Below are 22,597 nucleotides of genomic sequence, written 5' to 3'. Positions count from 1 at the left end.
AAGATTAACGTCTGGAGGAAACAGCCCGAATGCCTAGTGAGAAAATGAGCCAGCATGGAGTGTCCAATTTCCTGCACCATGCTTGGTAGGAGAATCTGTGAAGGGACTAGATGGGCTGAGCCACAAGAGACATGGGAGACAGTGTGCCTGACCTTGATGCTGGTGTCATGAGATACACCAGTGATCCTAATCATTGTGGCCTCTGATGTAACAAAGCATGGCCTGAAGAAATCACTGTCCCCAGACAACATGAGACATCCCCTCACAGCCTCCCAAAACACACATTCCAGCCTCTTCTTCAACTCATAGCTCATTGCTAAATGAGAGGTCTCCACATTCCCCTGAGATGCTCCACAGAGCAGGTCCTAGGGCTTCTTCAGGAGGAAGAGTGATGAGACTGAGTCCAAGGTGATTAATCGCTGACTAGAGAGCAGTACCAGCCGTGCCCCTTATTCACAATATCTCTAACCCAGGGCTTAAGTTCGAAGCTAATTAATAACACAAAACATGACAGGATAAAATTCATGTGCAAATGTAAGTACATAAAAAAGTTCAGAATGTTCATGCACAGTAAGGGTGGCAGATAAACAAGTTGGATCTTTAATAAAAGTGTTAGAAACAAAACTACTAAAAGTGATACCAGTAGGTTGGCCGAGTAGTTCTCCAGATTTATATTCCCTCCAAAAAATCCAATAATCAACTATGTAAAGATAAGAATGGTAAGTATTCTAGAAATGGAGAGTAAAGCGGAGACATCCACTCTGGGCCATAAGTGGAAAAGTCAGGATAAAGAGTAAAAAGAATGGATCTGTCTAATTGCATTTCACCTCCCCTAAGTCAGTAGCCTCCACGATTCAGAAGTGAGCTGAAGGGGTAGAGAGATTGCTCAGTGGTTAAGAGCCTTAACTGTTCTTGCAGAGGACCTTGGTTTGATTCTGAACACCTACATGGTGGCTAAGAACCATCCTTAACTCCAGTTCCAGGGGAATCCAACAGCCTCTTCCGACCTCTGCAGCCTTTCATGACATGGGTGCACTTTGCACTTATATACATGCAGGCAATTTGCTCATACACATAAAATAAAAATAACAAATGAAATATTTTAAGAGAGCTAAAGACAGACATTTTTCCTCCTTACAGTTTGGAGGCCCTTCATGCAATGCTCATTCAATCTGATCCCATAAGGAGGTTGGGGACTAATAATAGTGACAGGTCACATGAGATGAGGTTTAAAAACAAGGGAGGTGAAGTCAGGCAAGGTGGCATCCACCTTTGCCCTCAGCACTAGGAAGACAGAGGTAGGTGAGTCTCACTGAGAGCCAGGCAATGTTGGTCTACAGACTGAGTTCCTGGCCAGCTGTGAATACAGGGGAACCGTGACTCAAACAAAGGAAGGTGATGCTATCAGAGGAAAAGTATATGGTTTCCCAGAGCTGTGCTTCATTCCGGTCCATGATAAGAAAGTACATATGAGAGAAATTAGCCAATAATACCAACTAAAGGAAACTCGGTCCATGAGGCTTCAGGGCTTGAACCCTGCCTGGATTGTCAGCGTATTCCAGGTGCTCTCGTGGAGCCTCATTTGGACTGATTCAAACCAACTAATGCACTAACCTGGCAGTTGGGAAGATGCTGGTCATTGCAGTTTGAGCATTGGGCACCCTCTAGGGGAAAATAAACAGTGAAATCTGTATAAACTTGCTCTTTATATACTCCTATACTCGCAACAGTTACAGTAACTAGTAACAGTTCTTTATTCGAAATGTAAGATGTTAACAGAAGGGAAAATATGATGAGGCGTGTACAGGAAAGTCATGTAATGTATTTTTTACTTTTCTGTATATCTAAAGTATTATAAAATAAGAATGTTTCTAAAAACTAAGTAACCATGTAACTTTATAGATGAGATGGAGCACTAGTGACTGCCTCTGTTGAATCTGAGGAGAGACTCAGAATAAGAAAAATGAGATTTTATCCCAAAGAAAGAAATACAGGAAATGCTTTCAAAATTCAGAAAGAGTGAGATGATCCAGGATAAGAACAGAAATGACGATGTACTACAGAGTATCAAGCTGTCTGTCATATAAGGATCCATATTTGGCATACAGTAAGAAATTACACTTGTCTAGGGATGTGACAGAGGTACGTTTGTCTCTAGGATCTGTGACCTGTCCAGCTATATGTATTTGACCATATTTACAGTGCCACACACGAGTCCCCTCCCATTTAGAGGGCTTTAAATCCAATTAGATAGCTGTTTATTGCCCCTAATAAAAATGCCACTCCATTAATAGAGACAGTTTCCTGTGACAGGGATTGTGGTCATTAGGATTTGGAACTGGGTAGGACCGGTGATTGATTTTCTCCCTTAGCAGCTTACATAGTATCCTCTAGAACTATGAGAGCTGGTGTTCAGAGAGAAGGTTTCCAGGTTGGTTCTAGCTCCATTGCTCCACGTCCTGTGTGTGAAATGCATCCTATCTTCACCAATAGACTCTCACCTTCACGTTCTGGGAAGTTACCACAGACTGTAGCAATAGCCTGTGTAACTCTGGGAGTCTCTTGGACTATGCTGATCAAAAACTTGAAGGGAGATTTCTCCTGTCTGGCACTGTGTTTCTTATTACACAGGCTTCTGACAAGTATACCATTTATCAATCATCAAGGAAGTTTAATTTTGCAACAAATGGAGATTAATACAGAGTTCTACAATGGTCATCCACAGAGACTAAGTATCTGAGAGATGTCCAGCCCAAAATGACCCATCTACAATGGAGCCTCTACTTCTCAGGCTCATGGAACATAGTGAAACGGGGTAGAGAGAATATTAATGCATCTCTCAACTCTCACCAGTGAAGCTTCGGGCCCGGAAAGGGCCTAAATTTGATTAGTATTTATTATATGAAATGCACAGAAACTTAATAAACTATTTTCAAAAGAAACACAAGGGGCTGGAGAGATGGCTCAACAGTTAAGAACACTGATTGTTCTTGCAGAAGACCCGGGTTTGATTCCCAGCACCCACATGGCAGCTAACAACTGTCCGCAACTCCAGCTCCAGGGGATCTGTCGGCCTGTTCTGTCCTCCTCGGGCATTGCACAACACAGGTGCACTTACCCACATGCAGGCAAGTAACTCATATGCATAAAGTAAAAATAATAAAGTATTAAAAAAATGAGAAACATGCGTTTTTGGTGGTATATTTCCCTTCAAAAATAGGTCTATGTATTTTAACATCATGACAACTTATGTGGAAAGGGAGACAATGTGTTTGCAAATATTACTTTTACACTTGATCAAAAACGTAAGGGGAGAAGAACATGGAGCAGTAGATACAGCGAAGGTTATGATCATGAGAATTGCACACCTGTGAGACTGTATGTTTGAAGCCAATGAGATCTGGAAGATGGGGAAGGAAGACCATTAAATCAGAGGATCAGAACAGGAGGGAAGACAGAATAAAGGAAAAGTTTTGAGCACATCGGTGATAGGAAGTCACTGCATCAGTTAGCTTATGATACATGTCAGTCCCAAACATAGTCATTCATACATTTGTTTACATAGTAATATTATAGTGTCCACATTTAGCCTGCCACTATATTAAGGTGAATGGTACTTCTGAACTTGGTTCAATTCAGATCATCTCAACTAGGACACATCAGAGCCCTATGAAGGGCTTATGAAGTCTACTTTGCTGGAGAAGTGCTAGCTGGAGCATCTTTGCTCTCCGCCATGTTAGCTTTGATCTTCATGAAGACTATCTTCAGCTACCTTATATGGTGACTTCATAATTATGAGTATAGAAGGAACAAAGCCTTTCAAAGCATGCAGATCTCAAAACCACTTCCACCAAACCTATTAGTCAAATCAAGTCAAAGGATCTGCTGATATTCAAGGAGTGGAGAAATAAACTCCAAAATGGAAAAGTGCAGAATACTGTGGTCATTTCCACAATTTACTCTATTTACCCATACAATTCAAAAAATTTATTTATTATTTTTATTTTACACATACGTGTGTTTAGCTTGCATGTAGGTAAGTGCACCCATGCTCTGCAATGTCAGTGGAGGAAAGAAGAGATTGCCAGATACCCTGAAACTGGAGTTACAGATAGTTGTTAGCTGCCGTTTGGGAGCCATGATTCGAACCTGGATCTTCTGCAAGCATAGCTAGAGCTCGTAACTGCTGAGCCACCTCTCCAGCCACTTACCCATACAATTTTAAGGAAGTATCTCTGGAAGCATCTCTAGGGTAATTATGAACTTGAGTACATAACTCTCACTTTGCTAAAATAACTCGTCTTTTCCAAAGTATCCCCAGAGCCAACTTCATGTCCTTGTTTCTCAAGCTATAGATGAAGGGGTTCAGCATGGGAGTCACCTCTGTATACATTGTTGAAGCAATTATATTCTTAACTTGAAAATTATTTGGGGAAGGAAAAAAATAAATAATTGCAAGAGTCCCATAATAAAAAAATACAAGAAAGAGGTGAGACCCACAGGTGACAGAGCTTTGCAGATCTTCTTAGTGGAGGGGACCTTCAGGACAACAAAACCAATGCAGATGTAAGAGCCCAAAATAGTACCCAGTGCCAGGAGAGTCAACCCTCCACCCTCAATGAAAATGACTATGTCATTGAGGGAAGTATCTGAGCAGGACAATTTCAGGAGTTCATTGAGATCACAGAAAAAGTGGGGGATGATGTTGTCAGCACAGAAGGACAGGCGGGACAGGAGCAGGGTGTGCAGCAGGGAATTCATACAAGAGAAGAACCAAGATCCAGCCACCAAAAAATCACACAGCTCCTCCCTCATGATAATCATGTAGTGCAGTGGGTGGCAGATGGCCACATACCTGTCATATGCCATCACTCCAAGAAGAAAATTGTCAATACATACAAAAAGTGAGAAAAAATACATCTGAGTGATGCACCCGTCATAAGGGATGGACAGGTGCTGAGTATGCATGTTGCTGAGCATTTTTGGGACAGTGACAGATGATAAGGAAATGTCAGAGAAGGCCAGGTGATACAGGAAGAAGTACATGGGGGTGTGGAGGCGAGAGTCCAGCCTGATGAGCAGGATGATGAGCAGGTTCCCCAGCACTGTGGTCAGGTACATGACCAGGAACAGGGTGAAGAAGATGCCCTGTTGCTCTGGCTGGACGGGGAGCCCCAGAAGGATGAACTCAGACACGCTGCTTTGGTTCCCCCTCCTCATGGTCCTTTTCCTGCTAGGAATGAAGGCAGAAAGAAATGTCAGAGTCCTGAGCTTCTCAGCAGGTACACATAAAATGCGTGCTTTTTTCCAGGGGCCTGCATCAAAATTCAAACAAACTCCACCCTTTGTAGTCTGAATCTCAAATTGGCTTCAAACTGAACAGACGGGACATTTATAATGCTAACAAGATTTCCTTGAAGAAAGAATGTAAGTCTTTTCACTTATTCACAGGTTTTCTAAACAGCATTTTCAGTACTGGAAACATAACAGATAATAAAATTCCCTCCTGGAGCACACACTCTATAAGCATTTCATAGAATACTGAGCAAGAGTTACAGGCTTGCTGCCAGGAGGCTTGAGGTGGCCCCAGTCTCAGAAGTTTACGTATTCAGTTTCCTTTGGCCATTATTACTGTGTGTCCCTAAGTTCTCTCAATAAAGCAATAATGCTGTCATCTAGCCATGAGAATATGGGGAAAATCTATGTTAATGCATGAAATAATCTAAGGGCAGATACCTTCACATGGTCATTCGTCTATGACAGACAGTACAGTAGGACAAATTCAGCAGAAAACCTGATATCAAACTCCAGGACTCAGAACAATAGAGGAGTGAGGTGGGCCTTAAAACAGACCCTGTTCTGATAAAAAACCATCATTGACCACCTGGAATTTTACAGTCCCTGAGGACATAGCAATTCAGAACCTAAACCATGGTGATGGGGATTAAATCCCTAAGAGGAGCAATGACAGAAACCTTGTCTTTTCATTCCACCTAACTCTATCCCCTCTCCACCCAGGTGGGCCTTAGAACAGACCCTGTTCTGATAAAAAACATCATTGACCACCTGGAATTGCACAGTCCCTGAGGACATAGCAATTCAGAACCTAGACCATGGTGATGGGGATTAAATCCCTAAGAGCAGCAATGACAGAAACCTTGTCTTTTCATTCCACCTAACTCTATCCCCTCTCCACCCTACTCTCCCCTCCCTCTTCCTATCCCCGTTTCTCTCTTCCTCTCTCCCTATCTCCTTCCTTCTTCCCTGATTCCTCTCCTCTCTCCACACTTCTCTCCCTCTGTCCCGGTACAAGCTTTCATTCATAGTAGCAGACCTGAGAACCTGCCATGCCAGAATCTTCAGAACTTTATCATGACTTCGGGACTTTGAGTCTACTCAATTCATAATAGAGTCATAATCATTGATATACAACCAATTCTGAAAATTTATCATAAAATTGATCATAATTGATGTTCAATGAACTCCTACTAGGACCACGGCATTGATGTAACATTAAATTTAGGCATCAGGAAACTAAATCTCAGGGTTAATATGTAATTGATTCTAACCATTAAAGTAATACCTGATGATGTCACAATTCAAGGCTCTTTCAATATGATCAGATGCCCTACTTGTCACCATTCTAGTGGTCCTACACCTTGATTCATACATTAGAAAGTCCATGAAGGGTGTGAATTTCAAACCTACACTCTAAGGACTTAAGGAAGGCAACCCAGGAGGGTCTTGAGTTTGAGGCTGGCATCAGCTACATATAGAGTTCTGGGCCAGCCTAAGCCACATAAGGAGATAATTCTTCAAAAATGAGACATCACAGACAGAAGATGAGGAAAGAAGCCTCTTTAAGAGCAGAGAGGAGCAGAGGGGTCAAGGTATCATCTCACCCCATGGGAAGAAGAAGAACACAGTGATTTAAGCCTCTGATGAGATCTGACAACCCATGTAAGTTCAACCCATGGTAAATCAAAATGTTTGCAATTCAAGTGTGATTGGAAGAAAATCCACAAGTTGGAGGTCAAGTAAATACTCAAACTTAATGGCTGGCTAAGCAAACCGAAATGACCTGGATTCAAACCATTCTCTGTGTGGGAGAGACCGCTGGAGACACACTCAACGATGAAGGTAAACAGGTCGTGGAATATGACACATGCTCTATAAATGAATCTGCTTCCTCTGTTCTTACCAACACAATCCACCTTGGACATTTAAGAAGGGACTTCATCCCAAAGAGATTAAGAGAGAGGTACTGCTTCAGAAATTCATCATGAAAGTGAGAGGATACAGGAAAAGAATCTAAGACGTAGCACAAAGAAAATCAAACTGCACAAAGGTTCAGAATCAGGCAGTTTCTCTGGGGGAGGGCAAGGGATTCAGAAGTGGCCTCCAAAAAGTAAGTAAGACAAAATCTAGGCTGTTCTACCCTCAGGATAAGCTCACAGTTTTAATGAGCCTTAAATCAAATTCTGTGTTTTGGTAAACCAATAATTTCATCCACAGGTGAGCAAGGGAAGAAATTCCCTTTGGTCATCCTGTGTGACTTGAAAGAAGATGCCCAGGTGCTCTCATGAGAAAATCTGTTTTTTTTAAACTGAGCTACTAGGTGCCGGAGTGATGGCTCCTTTGTGGGAGTTCATCTAGTGGACTCTAGTCATCCCATCTAGAGCTCTTAGGGAATATCTAGTATCCCTCAACCAGTAGTAATCAGTTCCCAGCAGTTCCCATGCTAGGGTAATCCTGCTGCCCAGTGCATTTCCCTCACTCTGTGCTCGGTCCTTGTCTGATTGAGTTGCCACTGATCTTGTGGACAACACCACCATTGCCAAAAGTTCACATGAGCAAGATTCTTGTGGCCTGAAAGCATCTGTTTTCCTTTGTTCATGGACCAACGCTGACTCTTACAATCTTTCTACCTCCTCTTCAGCAATGGCACCTGAGCTGTGGGTGAGTGAGATTTAATATAGGAGTTCTAGTCACAGATACACACTCTACAGTTTTATTCTCTAAACTTTAGTTGTGCCCTTCTGTGTGCATCATGCTCTGTTGTATAAGGAAGCGTCACTGGTGAGAACTGAAGAATGCACTAATATTCTCTTTGCCTCCCTTTCACTATAGTCCTTGAGTCTTAGGCATAGGGGTTCCACTGTAGATGCGTCACCTAGGGTTGGGCATCTCTCAGGTGTATATTCTCTGTGTGTGACCAGTTGTGGTACTCTGCAGTAGCCTCAGGTAAAATGAAGCTTCTTTGATGAATGATGTACATTACCCTTGTCTATAAACATAAGGATTCCTATTTAGCATATGACGCGAAATTTCATTTGGCTAGAGATAAGACAGATATTTTCTCTAGGATCTCTGACCTTTCCAGCCATGTGGATTCAACTGTAATTACAGTACCACCCATGAGTACCCCCCACAAGGGGAAAGCTTTAAGTCTAATTAAATAGTTGTTGATTCCCCCCTCCCCCATAACAGTGCCACTATTGCACCTATAGAGGTAGTTTGCTGTGCCAGTCATTGTGGTTATTAGGTTATTAGCAGTGTGCGTAGTATCTTCTAGAACTGTGAGAGCTAGTCTTCAGGGAGAAGGCTTCCGATCAGTTCCAGCTCCATTGCTCAAGTCTGGTGTCTAAAGTATGTCCTTTCTTCAGCGGTAGGGTCTTAACTTCAAATTTTGGCAGATGACTAAGGATTCTGCCAATGGCCTGTGTTATTTTGGGAGCCTCTTGGACTACTCTGACTAACCGCTCAAACAGAGGTCTTTCCTGTCTGGATCTGTGCTCCTTAACATACAGTTCACAGGTATACACATGCACTTATATTCAGACACCTTATGTGTATTTCTCAGGGCGTTCCCAAGTCAACACATTTACCTCTGGCTTCCCATGCCACCCAAACTCCATTCATCTCTCCTCTCTCTCCACCAGTCTGACCTCCCTCCTAACTCCTGAAACCAAGCACTCCCGTTTTCCCCACTTTCTACCAAGATAACACCCACTTACCTCTCCTGAGTTCACCCCCTACTCCCATGGTCATCTGCATAAGTGTCCTTCCTCCCTCCCATCCAAACACTCCCGAGGAAAATTAAAATATTTTTAAAAAGATAGTGAGGAGTATGCATCTCAGAGAGCTCTATCCACTATTAAGGACACAAAAAGGTACAGGGCCAGACTGATGATTGCACCCAGCTATTATTTTCTGACACTGAGCTCTCAGACTTTATATAAGAACTGCACAGTAACGAAATACACATGATCTTGCCTACCCTGTGAAGAATCTTTACTGCTGAGAGACTGGTAAGGAGAAATTTGACTTCACAGGGGCCAACCAGATGCTCTAGAATACACAGATGGAACATATATACATTATACACACATGTACATACCAACAGACAGGTTTCTGATTTCTGATTTTTTACCACCTATAGTAGTTCTAAAGAAAGGATGTATGATTCAATTACCCAGAGTCATAATAACAAAACTCACAACTAGTATACAAAATTTGGTAAACAACACACAAATAACTCACACAGCCACACAAAGCAGTTATAAAATCAACACAACACATCCATCAAGACATAAAAAACACAACTTAGAATATAGAAACACACACACACACACACACACACACACACACCAGACCAAAAAAACCCTCACAAGATCAAATATATTAAACAACTCAGTTACACACACATGCCTCTTCCCTGTCAGGCAATAAAAAACACAGATGGTGCACACATACACCCCCACTCAGGATAACAGTTCCAGTTCCCACTGACCTGTGCCTACCATGCATGTAGTCAGTGACGCTCTGGGCCCTTTCCATTCATGGGGACAGCACATAAAAACAGCGCATGCTAATAAGACAACACACACGCACGTACACAAACACACACACCATTCTCAAGTACATGAAACTGTGTGCTATTTATGACTCAGAAAAAGTGCAAGATTACATACCCCATTTGAAAATGAACAAATACAGGAAACTGTTCCTGAATGCTCAGTACATCTGTCTTCTTCAGACCCTTCAATCTTATCCACTGAACTCTATCTGTTGATGGATGAAAATGAATGAGTCATAGAATAAGGGTATGGCCAATATTTTATTTAAAAATGCTTTGGAACTCCCCCCCCCCAAAAAAACAAACACAGATAAACAGCCCACTCTTGCTTAATGTATGCCTATTTAGAGCTGTATGTTTTAGATCTAGAGAGGAAAAAGCTGGTCAGTTCCCTATCTTCACATACACACACATGCACACACACACACACACACACACACACACACACACACACACATGGACAAATCTCACAAAGAGTAGATATATCTACATTTTATAACTAACACACTACCACACAGCATACATTTGGAAAACATGCTGAATACACACAAAATGACAGAAACACACATCCTTCCAACCAAGAACTCCCAGCTTCTTTGGACTTCTGCCAGCTCTTGGTCATGTCACTTACCTGGTAATCCAGCTATCTGAGTCTTTGGCTTCTGTTAAGGACACTGAGAAGATGAAAAGCAGGCAGGCATGATGGCACATGCCTTTAATCCCAGTACTCAAGAGATGGAGATAGGCAGGTCTCTGTGTGATCAGCCTAGTTCCAGGCCAGCCATAGCTGCAGGGAGACACTGTCTCAGAATAAAAACCTGGCATCTTCTATATCCCAAGACCTTGTGACCTACTTCTGCCTGTCCCTGAGCTCCAGATAAAAAGCAGAATACCAAAAGACTCAGCGTTAAGTCCCTAGGTTCCTGGTTAAGAAAGAATCAAAGTAGAAATTACCTTCAATTCCTATCAGTCCCTGGGGAGGAACCCACACAGGAGGGACTAAACAAGGACTCAGCAAACACTGAACTGCTCGTGCAAGAGTTGCCCAAACAGTCCAGACATCAGAGACACTATGTTATCATCTTCCCATTGCTATCACAAAATCCCTGAGACAATAAACTTTTATAAAGTATCAAAAGCTGTTTTGTCCCAGTTTTGGAGGTTTCAACCCATAATCAGTTTTTTCCATTGTTTGGGGCCTGTGATAAAATAGTGCCTCAAGGTAGAAGTGCATGGCATAGAATGACTTTCTCACTTCATTGACAGGAAGATAGAGAAGCAGAGGAAGAAATAGGTCCTGTCCCCCCTTACAAGGGTATGTCCTAAGCTACCTAGTTTACACTCTTTTAGACCCTACCTCCTAAGGCTTCCTCACTTTACAATACTTCCACCCTGTTAGGCATGGGCCTTTGAGTGAGATTTAAGAGTCTTATTATATTAGATACCCTGGACTCCTCTTTGCCTATTTATATTTCTAGGTGGGAAACTAAATATCTCACTAAATATCACCTCTTCCTAGAATTATCATTGTCAAGTCACAAAAGATAATTAGTCCTAAATAATTTACATTAATATATGATTAATACTCATTGATTGACTGAGCTAAGTAATCTTCATTGTCATGTTGACTAGATCTGGTTTTAACTAAAAGACAAACTACTGGGCATTCTTGTGAGAGATTTTCTTGATTTGACTATTTGAAGTGGGAAGAACCACACTAAATGTGGGTGACACTTCTGCTGGCTGCCCAAGTACAAGGAGATGGAGAAGAAACTTCCCTGTTTTGCCCACTTGTCTTCATTCTCACTGGCAAGTGCATCTTCCCTGGTGCTGCCACCTCTGCATTCCTTTGCTGGTGTAGAACCAGCTCCTCCAGGCTTCCACTGTGGCCTGAAATCTGTGGCCCTACAGGAAATCTCCCAGTCTTCAGTGCCAGATTAGATTTCTGAGACATCCAGCCTTGTGAACTAAGCAATTACCAAATTCTCAGTCTCTCGGGTATGGGACAGCAATTGTTGAACTACCCAGACAGTATTGTGAATGTAAATATAATAAGCATCCTGTATAATATTTCTATCATTCTGTCAGTCCGGTTCCTCCAGAGAACCTTGAACAAGACCGCTGGGTTCTTGAAATATGTAAAAAGGAGAATGAAAACTCATCAGCTCCTTCAGCTCTGCCAAAATCTCAGCACAGAAGAAGTGAAGTGCATTTGAACATGGGGAGGGAGTCAGGGCCCTGGGATTTCTCCAACAGCAGCCCAGCCCCACTGTAACCCTTTCTCTCTCCCCAGTCTCCCTCCTATTCCTATCAGTTATGGGTCAAGGAAGCCTCAGAGGTCTCCAAAACAACACAAGCTATTGCCCCTGATTATTCATCATAACTACGTGGTAAGACCCTATTGATGAAGATACCATACTCATGGACTCTAAGACACAGAGGACTCAGTTTAAAACCAATTAGGAAACATATCCCCTGTTGACTATGCTTTTTCAGTGTGGGGTCTCTCCCTCCCCTCGTGGGTCATTGGCCACTGATCCACGAGAACAAAGGGAGCAGAAGTGATGAACGGGGTCAGGATAGCCAGTGAGCACTGACAGAAGAAAGCACTTCCGGGAGGCAGATTCAGTAATACAGCTCCAGACTCAGTGATACAGCTCCAGACTCAGTGAAACAGCTCCGTTTATTCAGTGGGGGTTAGGGAAAATATAGTGTGGAGGCAGCAGCCAAAGCTTCAGCTGATAGGTGTTCATAGTATGCTTTATTTACATGTAGTAGAAGGATCCTATCATCCAACTATGTGGCAATGCCTAATTATCATATAGAAAAAAACATGGGGGTAGTTTTTACTCCAGGTAACTATGCCAAACGTCATGTTCCAAATAAAGTCAGGCATCCGTGGTTGGCGGCACTTTCCAGGTAAGTCAGGCAGAGAGCAGGAGGCCCCCGCTGAGAAAGGGAGTCCTTCCATATAGCTCCAAGCACCTTAGAGCTATCCGGACATGGAGGACTACAACCTTAGTAGCAGGGTCCCCCAACATTTCAATATATCTTTTAATTGAAATTTTATGCATTTCATAGAATAATCTTACTCATATTTAGTTCCCCTCCCCTATTAACATTCCCCCCTTAACCTTCCCACCAGATTTCATGCATTCTGTCATATATATTAAAGCCCATTGAGTCAAGCCTGTGTCCTGAGATGTCCCTAATTATGAGATCATCCACACTGGGGAAATGGGCAGGAGGCCTGTTGGCTATCTTTAAAAATGACAGAAGGTGTTATGCAGGCTACTGGGGGAGAAAAAGTATCAATGATCACTCAGGACTGGACACTGCAGGCTACAATACTAATGTGCCAGGAAAGATGTTCCCAATGATACAATAGTGACAGAACTGTTATGGGATAACTGACCACTGTCTGACTGGATTTGAGGCCTGCCTCACAAGAGGGAATTTGATTCCTGATACTGTAAGGAACAATGGAACCAGAACTGACCTGTAAGACACCTCCCCGGAAGGCTAGCTCTCAGAACTTTGGACAGCACTACGCACAAATCGATGGTCCAACCACAGCTTCAAGGCCTAAAAACCACATCAATGGCTGGCACAGCAAACAATATTAGTGCAATAGTGACACTTTTATCTTTGGGTAATCAACCGATACCTAATTGGACATGAAGCCTACTTAATGGGAGGAAACTCATGTGTGGTACTGTAAACATAGCCAAATACACATGGTTGCAAAGGTCTTAGAAATTAGAGAAACCCCAAGGTTGTCACATCCCTAGACATATGTAATTTCTTACACTGCAAAATATGGATCCTTATATTTACAGACAAGTATCCCAGTTACCATGCATCAAAGAAGTTTCTTTCACAACAGACAGAGACTATTACAGAATTCCACAACTGTTCTCACAAAGGCATTGTCTAAATTTTCCAAGCCTAAGTGTCACATCTGCAATCCAACCTCTACGCCTAAGGCTCATGGAACATAGAACAAGGGGTAAAGAGGAGACTAATGCATCTCTTTATTCTCATCAATGAAGTTCCCTCATACAACAGAGTTCCAGGAACACAAAAGGTCACAAATGACCAAAGCATGGAGAGTAAGAAGTCTGAGGAGTGTGAGTCCAAGGTCAAGATTCTTACATTGCACTCTATCCACCCAGGGCTCAGGAAGGAGGCAGAAGAGGAGGCAGAAAATAAGATCCAGAGAGGAGTTACATGATCATATGTAAATAGGGTCCGAAAGCTCCTGGGACCTTCTCATATGAACCTACAACAATGGTGTCAACACACACAAGACCTATGCAAACTCAAGCAGAGAAAACGTCAGCGCAGACCTATGGAAATGGCCAACAACCCCCAATCTCAGTTGAAAAATTATTGACAGCTGGTTACTGCTGGGTGAAAAAGAGCTGATCTTCCTACAGGGAGGGACTTTACATAGGCTGCCTAGACCCAGTGGATGAACTTGCACTGAGGGTTGTCTGGGACCCTCACTTAACATGATAGGCCTTAGCACAAATGACAAAATGTATAAATTCCAATGGGAGGCTGTGAGAGGGCCAATGGGCAAAAGGGAATAAAGATGATTAAATTCAATAAAAAATATACCAAAATAATTTAGAAATGCAAGAAATTTCATTTGTCTAGATATATGACACTGAAGGTTTTCTATCAGATTGATGATCTCTCCATCCATGTGTGTTTGACTATGTTTACAGTGTCAGCCATGAGCTTCTTCCCATTGAGAGGTCTGGGAGAAGGGTTCTAAATATGATTAATATTTAATGTATAGAACACAGAAGAACTCAATAAAAACATTCAATAAAAATTAATAAATATATTTGACTATGTGAGATAATGGATTTTTAATTTGCTTCATTACAATAAACTATATATCCCATAGGATCGTTCTGAGTCCTTTACCATACATAATAGACTTTGTTTTTAACAAAATAGCCACGTTCTTTCACTCTGCTAAAAAGTACCCAAGGGTCACATAAATAATTCTTAGTAAAAGTCAAATAGCAGTTTGCAGAGCTTGAAAGTTTCAAATTAGCGTTCCATCTCTCTCCTGTTGCTCTTCTAGTAATTACTCCTCTGATCACTTCAGTCTCGTGGAACACAGCTGGTGTCTCATCACTCTGCTCTTACAGCTTCTTCTCCCTGGGATGTTCTTCTTAAAACTTTCCCCATGGTTCAGCTCCTCACTACAGTCTCCTCTTTGTCTAGAAGTCACAGTCTGTGTCACATTTCTTAAAGTTGCAGTGTACTGTCCACATTCCTGATGTTCTAAACTGATCTTTTACAGCACTTAAATTCAGTGTTTATTTATAGAATGTGTTTGTTTTCCGTTTTCACAACCAGAATATAAAATTTGTACAAAGAAAAAGTATTCTCATCTGATTCCTTCATTTCTATCATATTCCAGGGCCAATGGACACATAATAAATGTCAAAAGAATGAATTGTGTCCATGAGTACTGAGCTTGTCTTATCTAGAAATACTGGTGCCTGTGAAGCAAAAATTAACTCCTTTCAACACATAGAACTATGCTTCCATAGGTATGCTGTTCCACAAAGGAAGTGCTACTTAGAAAATAACATACATTGTTATTAGAAATTTGGAAATAATTTCATTGACCTATTTCCCTTTGGGGTCTCTGTCACAGAGACAACAATAATAATAATGTCAAATTTTTTACAATATTTTCATATTTTAAGATACCAGCATGGTATATCAGCAATCATTCATACATGATCCCCATATTTTCATCACCTCTCACCTCACCCTCTCAGGCCTCCAAATCCTCCCACACATCCATCCTTCTCAATTTCGTGACCTCTTTCTTGGTTAATATTGTTACATATATATATACATAATATACATATATATTATGGACGGGGTCTGTGTGATGGGTCTTGTATATGCATGTCCCTGCCTGTAGAGGCCAAAGAAGACACCAGATCACCTGGAGTTGGAGTTCTAGGCAGTTGTGAGTCACCCAGCACGAAATCTAGGAATCAAACTCAGGTCTTGTGCAAAAAACAGTGTGTGCTATTACCACTAAGCCTTGTCTCCAGCCCAATAATTAGCTCTTGATGCATAATAATCCCCAAACACAGTGATTTTAACATTTAATCACATGAATTCCAAGGTCTTTCAAGGTTAGCTGAGATATCCCACCACCACTTAGCAGGTCTCCTGGGTGCTGGCTGACCAGGAATATCTTTGCTCCCCATTTGGCCTTGCATCGTTATGCTACCTAGATCAGGCTAGATTGCACGACTGTCTTATGATTCCAGAAGCAGTAGGGAGGGACCAAGTTTTTCTGTGTTTAGAAATATAACCTCCTTTCAGTCAAACAGATTAGTCAAAGCAACTCTGCCTACATTCAAGGAGTGGGGAAATAAACTCTACAACTGAAAGAATGGGAAGCATTATGACTGTTTTGGAATCTAATGTGGTCATCTACAATTTTTTTCAGAAAGTACCTCTGGAAGCATCACTAGGAGAATTAAGAACATGAACAGGGGGCTGGAGAGATGGCTCAGTGGTTAAGAACACTGACTGTTCTTGCAGAAGAGCCAGGTTCGAATCCCAGTACCCACGTGGCAGCTAACAACTGTCCGTAACTCCAGTTTCAGGGGATCAGACAGCCTCTTCTGTCCTCCGTGGGTATTGCATGACACAGGCACACTCACCTACACGCAGGCAATACACACATACACGTAAAATAAAAATAATTAATAAAAAATTTTAAAAGAAGAACATGAATGGATAATTGTCAATTGACAAAAACAACCCTTCTTTTAATTAGCAGTCCCAGAGCCAATTTCATGTCTCTGTTCCTCAGGCTGTAGATGAAGGGGTTCAGCATGGGCGTCACCATTGCATACATCAACGAAGCAATTACATCCTTGACTTTGGAACTGGTTGAAGAAGGAAAGAAATAAATGATTGCAATAGCCCCATAGTACAAAAATACCACGGAGAGATGGGAACCACAGGTGGACAGAACTTTGTAGATCTTAGTGGAGGGGATCTTCAGAACAGTAAAACCAATGCAAATATAAGAGCCCAAAATAGTACCCAGTAGCAGAAGAGTCAACACTCCTCCCTCAGTGAAGATGACTAGCACATTGAGGGAGGTATCTGAGCAGGACAACTTCAGGAGTTCATTGATATCACAGAAAAAGTAGGGGATAGTGTTGTCAGCACAGAAGGACAGGCAGGACAGGAGCAGGGTATGCAGCAGGGCACACATACTAGAGAGAAACCATGATCCAGCCATCAATGAGTCACACAACTCCTCTCTCATAATAACCATGTACTGGAGTGGGTGGCAGATGGCCACATACCTGTCATATGCCATCACTCCAAGAAGGAAGTTGTCAAAAGATGCAAAGAGTAAGAAAAAATACATTTGAGAGATGCACCCCTCATAAGGGATAGACGGGTGGTGAGTCTGCATGTTGCTGAGCATCTTTGGGATGGTGACAGATGATAAGGAGATGTCAGAGAAGGCCAGGTGGGACAGGAAGAAGTACATGGGGGTGTGGAGGCGAGAGTCCAGCCTGATGAGCAAGATGATGAGCAGGTTCCCCAGCACTGTGGTCAGGTACATGATCAGGAACAGGGTGAAGAAGATGCCCTGATGCTCTGGCTGGATGGGGAGCCCCAGGAGGATGAACTCAGACACACTGCTCTGGTTCCCCCTCCTCATGGTCCTCTTCCTGCTGGGAATGAAGGAGCAGAAAATATCAGAAACCTGAGATCCTCACCAAGCAGACATAACATGCCTGCTTTTTTCCAGGGGACTGCATCCAAATTCAGAAAAACTACACATTACAACCTGAATCTCAAATTGACTTCAAACTGAACATGGGAATTTCCAATGTTAACAAAATTTTCTTCAAGAAAGAATGCAAAGATATTCACTTATTCACACATGTTCTAAACAATGTTTTGAGCACTAGGAACATAATAAAATCCTCTCTTGGAGCACAGATTCTTTAAGCATTTCATAGAACACTGAGCAAGAGCTACAGTCCTGCTGCTAGGAGGCTTAAGATGGCCCCTGCCTCTGTTTATTTTTCTCTGTCCTTGGGTCACTTTCCATGCATTTATCTAAGTTCCTTCTTCTATAAATCAATAATGCTATTATCTATGTATAAAGATTTGAGGGAAATCTATAAAAATGCATGCAATAATCTTAGAGCAGATCCATACACATGGACATATTCTTCCATGTTGAATACTACAGTAGGACACGTTCAGCAAGAAATCTGTTATCATTCTCCTGGAATTCAGAAAAACAGGAGAGTAAGGTGAGTTTTAGACTAGACCTAGTTACTGGCATAAAAAAATCAATAAACTCCAGTAATTTCACAGTCCCCGAGGATGCAGTAACACAGACACTAGACCATAGGGATGGGAACTAAATCCTTAACAGCAGCAATGACAGTAGAAACATTTTCTTTTCATCAAACCAAACCCTAGCCTCCTCCCAATCTCCATTTCTTCTCTCCTCCTGTCTCCTTCCTTCCTTCCTTCCTTCCTTCCTTCCTTCCTTCCTTCCTTCTTTCCTTCCTCTTCTCATCTCCTCATCTCTCTCTCTCTCTCTCTCTCTCTCTCTCTCTCTCTCTCTCTCAACACAAGGATGTATTCACAGTAACAGACTTGAAATTTTGTCCCAGGAAATTTCCCATAGCAGAAACCCGAGAACTTTATCATGCTCTAGGATTTTGAGTATCTATTCAATTCAAATAGATTCATAATCATTTAATTATAACCTGTCCTGAAAATTTACCATAGCATCAGTCAGAGCTGATGTTAAATGAGCTCTTACCAAATTGATCCAATACCTGATGATCAAAATACTTTGAATGAAATGCTCAAAGAATCAATAAAAATGGTTTTTAATATTTTATTATTTTCATTTTATGTGTATGAGTGCATTGCCTACATGTGTGTAAGTGTACCCATATCATGAAATGCCCAAGCAGGTCTGAAAAGGGTACCAATCCCCTGGAATTGGAGTTAGAGGTAGATGTTAGCCACTATGTGGATGCTGGGACCTCTGCAAGAGCAGCCAGTGCTCTTAACCAATGACCAATCTCTCTAGTCTCTCAATAAAAATATTTTAAAGAAAGGAAATTCTCAGCCACATCTGAAATTATTTCAGGGTTTCGATGTTACCCACACCACTTGCATGATTAACTCCTAATATTCATGTCTCAGATGATAGCCTACTATGTACACTCACGTTTGGACACTGTGAGAGTAGAACGTGATGATATATAATAATTATGTCTGCACAACAGGGCTACATCAAGATTTTTGGGGGCAAACCAAATTTCACAGTCACTAGATCAAAGTATACATTAAATTTTCCTGGAGCATTTATGTGATTTAATCCCAACAGTCATCAAACATTTACTGAGTACCTCTAAAACAAACATTCCAGTAGTTGTATTTTTTCATGTTTTTGAGTGTGAAAACAGAAGTGGGAAACCACATACTGAAGTGGATCCTGATTCTGAGCATAAGACCTCTGAGAAGTTTTTGTAACACAACTTAGTACCTTATCTAGTCACAGTCAAATCAAAGTTGGAGAACACATACAGAGGTCCAAGAAATAGGATCCACGGAAAGATCATCACTCCAAGGCATGGTCACCTGGTAGTAAGCCACTTTAAGAGCAGAGAGGAGCAGAGGGGGAAGCAGTCATATAGAGGGAGGAGAAGGGCATAGTAACAAACTGAGATCTGACAACACACTGGCATTTACTAATCCAAGGATCTTGCAAGTCCAGACTCTGTAGAAGAAAATTCAGAACTTAGAGATCAAATGAATGTTCACCTTTAATGACTAGATAAGCAAATGATGACCTGATTCAAACCACCTTCTGTGTCAGGTCATCATTCTAACCACTACACCACCAGGGAGGCTCCACTCTCTCTGTGAAAAGGACAGCTGGAATCACATTCAAACATGAAGAGGGGAAGGAGTGAGGTCAAGTGTGATAAATGATATTTAAATGTGTCTGCTTCCTCGGTCCTTGCCAAAACAATTTCTCTAAGAAATAAATCACAATTTGAGAATATATCGTTTATTGCACCCTTATAATGTAAAGCATGTGGGGATAAATCCTTAGCCTCCTCATATTTTACAGTTCAGACTTTTGACTTTACAGAGTTCAACCCAATATCATAAAGCTATGAAGAATCAAGATTAGATATTTGAACCAAGATGTATGTGACAACCGAGTGTAAGCGTTTATTCACTGTAGTATTCCCAAGAATAGAACTATGGCATTGTTGAGGGCCAAGGAAAAAGTGCCCATGCGTAACTTTGAGGACATGAAGTCGTATTTGTAAATAGATGCTCATTTAACTTAAGGAGGATCCTGCTATGAGCTGCCTGACATAAGAAGAGATAAGACTGAATGGAGACTACAGCTGTCTGTCTCCCTAACATGCAAATATATACATGTATAAAATAAGCACAAATTAGCATACATTAACTTTATCTCCAATGTACAGCCATGCCAGAGTAAAACATAAATATGTTACATAAAACACTTGAATGCAGTCACATGTACATACAAGCAGTCACAGATCTCTCAGACCAGTAGTCATTCTCATTAAGAGAACTATACTCAGTCTAAATAGAGACAGAGATTGTGTTACTTTGAAACAAATTTATACCTAATAAATTAACACTGCCTGCCACATTACACATTGAACCTGAACATCACACCCAGTCATACACACATACAAACACACACACACACACACACATAAAAAATAGTTATTACACAGAGATACTCATGTAGCCATGAAGTAAAAGAGAGCACTAAACCATAACATAAATATTCTATCAAGAAGAGATGATTTTCAGATCCCTATAATCTATACCTACCTTTCTTACACAAAGAAGTGACTCCATGAGCCAATCCACTCTTAAATACACTGAATTAATACAACAAAACAAACAAGTTATATGTGTTCTCACATAAACACACAATTCTAGTACAGGGAAATGATTACTCATCTTCTTCTGACCTGTGACAAATCCTGATGAGCTCAAATATGTTCTATCCAAGACTTTCATTTTCTTCTTATGAAGAAGACTAACCAAAACCAGGAAGAAGCTTTCCTGCTAAAGGGTCTACTGGATGCTCCTGTCTGTTTTCAAGCAGCAGAAAAGTAGACAAGATGTGCATCTACCAACAAGATTAATGCCCAGGAGAAAACCCATGAGTCTAGTGAGAAAAGGAACCAGCCTGGACTAATTTAACCATTTCCTGTATTGCCCATGGGAGTATATCTGTGAAGGGACTAGATGGACTGAACCACAAGAGATTGAAAAAATGTGCCTGATCTTGACGCTCATGTGAGAAGCATCAGTGATCCTAGTCATGACGGCTTCTGATGCATTGTAGCATGGTCTGAAGTAATTACAGATCACACACTGTCCCCAGACAAAGCAAGGCTTGCCCTCACATCCTCCCAAAACACAAATTCCAACATCTTTATAGCTCATAGATTATTGTTGTCTGAGAGTTTGTGGGTCTCTGTATTCCTCTGAGATACTCCACAGAGCAGATCCTAGGGTTCATTCAGGAGGATGAGTGATGAGACTGAGTCCAAGGTCATTAATCACTGAGCAGAGAACAGTACCAGCTGTGCCCCTTATTTACAATGTCCCTAACCAAGGGCTTAAGTTATGAGCTAAGTAATAACACAAAACATGAAAGCATGAAATTAATGTGCAAATGTAAGTACACGTATTCAGAATGTTTGCACACAGTAAGGGTGGCAGAATAAACCAGTTATATCTTTATTAAAAGTGGTAGAAACAAAACTACTAAAAGTGGTATCAGCAGGTTGGCAGAATAGTTCTCCAGGTTTATATCCCCTCCAAAAAAATCCAATAAGCAACTACAGACAGGTAAGAATGGTAAGCATTCTAGAAATGGAGAGTAAAGCTGAGACATCCACTCTGGACCACAAAAGTGGAAAAGTCAGGATAAAGAGTAAGAAGAATGGATCTGTCTAATTGCATTGCCCCTCCCCTAAGTCAGTAGCCTCCACAATTCAGAAGTTAGCTGAAGGGGCTGGAGAGGTGGCTCAGTGGTTAAGAGTCCTGGCTGCTCTTGTAGAGGACCCTGGTTTGATTCCCAACACCCACATGGTGGCTAAGAACCATCCTTATCTCCAGTTCTAGGGGAATCCAATGCCCTCTTCCGACCCCTGCAGGCATTGTACTACATGGGTGCACTTAAATACAAGCAGGCAACACACTCATACACATAAAATAAAAATAATGAATAAAATAGTTTTAGGTGAGCTAAAGACAGACATTCCTCCTCCTCACAGTTTGGAGACCCTTCATGGAAGGCTCTTTTGATCTGACCCCATGAGGAGGTTGAGGACTACTAATAGTGACAGGTCACATGAGCTGAGTTAAAAACAAAAGTAAGATGAAGTCAGGGAAGGTGGTACCCGCCTTTGATCCCAGAATTAGGAAGGCAGAGGCACGTGAGTCTTACTGAAATCTAGGCAAAGCTGGTCTACAGAGTGAATTCCAGGCTACCTGGGGCTACAGGGAGACCATGATTCACAAAAAGTGAGGTGATGCTATCAGGGAAAAAGGATATGTTTGCCCACAACTTCGCTTCATTCTGACCAAAGATAAGAAAGTACATATGAGAGAAAC

General features: G+C 41.5%; 1 protein-coding gene across 1 annotated transcript; it reads right to left on the bottom strand.

Annotated features, from left to right (window-relative positions):
* Window positions 1-4,279: 4,279 nt before the first annotated feature.
* On the bottom strand, window positions 4,280-17,597 carry LOC103736557 (olfactory receptor 1J4-like). The gene is given in 3 exon segments (XM_008836064.2): window positions 4,280-4,506; window positions 4,509-5,230; window positions 17,110-17,597. Coding segments are annotated over 3 exon segments (1,437 nt in total).
* Window positions 17,598-22,597: the final 5,000 nt, after the last annotated feature.

Source organism: Nannospalax galili, unplaced genomic scaffold (assembly GCF_000622305.1).
Source record: "Nannospalax galili isolate Female #2095 unplaced genomic scaffold, S.galili_v1.0 scaffold1198, whole genome shotgun sequence".
Lineage (NCBI taxonomy): Eukaryota > Metazoa > Chordata > Mammalia > Rodentia > Spalacidae > Nannospalax > Nannospalax galili.
The sequence above is the reverse complement of the archived record's forward strand: the minus strand, read 5'-3'. Positions and strand labels throughout refer to the sequence as shown.